Genomic DNA, 1,442 nt, shown 5'->3' on the forward strand with positions numbered 1-1,442 from the left:
CTAAGGCAGTTAGTTAAGTCAAAGTTAAGCCCATAATTTTCAAATCTGATGTTTGGACTTTAAATGAATTGAGGTTTCTTCAATAAAGGTTGAGCCTCTTATTTCAGTTTTTGTTTCTTCAAATGAGTTACTACAAGCTGTTCAAACTGGTAATAAACTTTCTCTTACTGATCTGCTAAATAATTCCCAATTGGTAGAAAGAGCTGAGAAACGTGTAAGATTCTAAATATTTTTATGAACGGGTTATAAATATTTTTATGGAAAGACTTCGTTTTGGCTAAATCAAAGCAGAACCAAAAATAAGAGAAATAAAAAAAAAGTCAGATGAGTATATTGCATACTTTCTTTAGGCTAAAATTACAAACTTGTATGTTACAAATATTGAAATCAAAAATCATTTTCTAAGACTTAGACAACTGAGACTATATATATATATATATATATATATATATATATATATATATATATATATATATATATATATATATATATATATATATATATATATATATATATATATATATATATATATATATATATATATATATATATATATATATATATATATATATCTGTGTGTGTGTGATTAGAAAAAAAGTGTGTTTAGACAGTGGCCTAATTTATATATTGTATAAGCAAAGTATATTCTAAATTTCAAATATTCTATAAATATTAGTTTTAGTTGTTACACATTTTAATTTTTAATATTTGTCTCTTTACCTGTTCCTTGATTAATCTGACTCGATAACAATATAAAATAGGATTAACTAGTGATTTTATACATATCATTGGGTATGACCACATATAAGCTACATGTATCCATTGATCCTTTTTAATACTTGGATTAATCCTCCACGTAGCCGTAACAATTACATAAGGAGTGTAGCAGAGGTAAAGAGACACTAACAAAAAAAACGTCAAGTAACTTATGTTAATTTGCTTTAACTTTTCCTTGTTGTTTTTCATTTCACTTGGTAACTCAAAATGAGAACATTTTTTTTTATGAAATACAGAACATATTACTGCATTTGAATTAATCGAACAAGAAACCGTAGATAGAGTAAAGTTATTTTTATTTTCACTATTGGACGTTGGTAGCGAACAGTTACTTATACTTCGCTTTCTCGTATTTTTTCTTGATATATTTTTCACTTTGTATAAAATTTTAAAATGAGAATAAACGCCGTGAAGCATGAAAGGTGGTAAAGATACTAATATTATATCTTGAATTAATTGTTTTTCAGGGGTTAAAAAACTTGCTACGTTTAGAATTAGTACCACAAAGGATAACGCTACCATTGTAGGAACGTAGTATATTAGGTTTCCACTTACTCGGTGTTTGTAAAAAAACGGTTTAAACAGAGCTAAATATCGGTCAAGTGAAATAATATTTACTAGTAGAAACGATAAAAAAGACAAAACATGAGAAGCAAATACAGCAG

At 26.1% G+C, this 1,442-nt stretch overlaps 1 protein-coding gene across 1 annotated transcript in view; it reads right to left on the reverse strand.

The window, feature by feature from the left end:
* Positions 1 to 587: 587 nt before the first annotated feature.
* LOC136086596 (trace amine-associated receptor 1-like) overlaps positions 588 to 1,442 on the reverse strand; it is a 1,237-nt gene continuing 382 nt past the window's right edge. Inside the window, exon 1 of the mRNA XM_065808828.1 lies at positions 588 to 1,442. This exon is cut by the window's right edge and continues 382 nt beyond it. Within this exon, the coding sequence (XP_065664900.1) occupies positions 679 to 1,442 (764 nt within the window). The 3' untranslated portion in view covers positions 588 to 678.

This window comes from Hydra vulgaris, chromosome 10 (genome assembly GCF_038396675.1).
Source record: "Hydra vulgaris chromosome 10, alternate assembly HydraT2T_AEP".
Classification (NCBI taxonomy): domain Eukaryota; kingdom Metazoa; phylum Cnidaria; class Hydrozoa; order Anthoathecata; family Hydridae; genus Hydra; species Hydra vulgaris.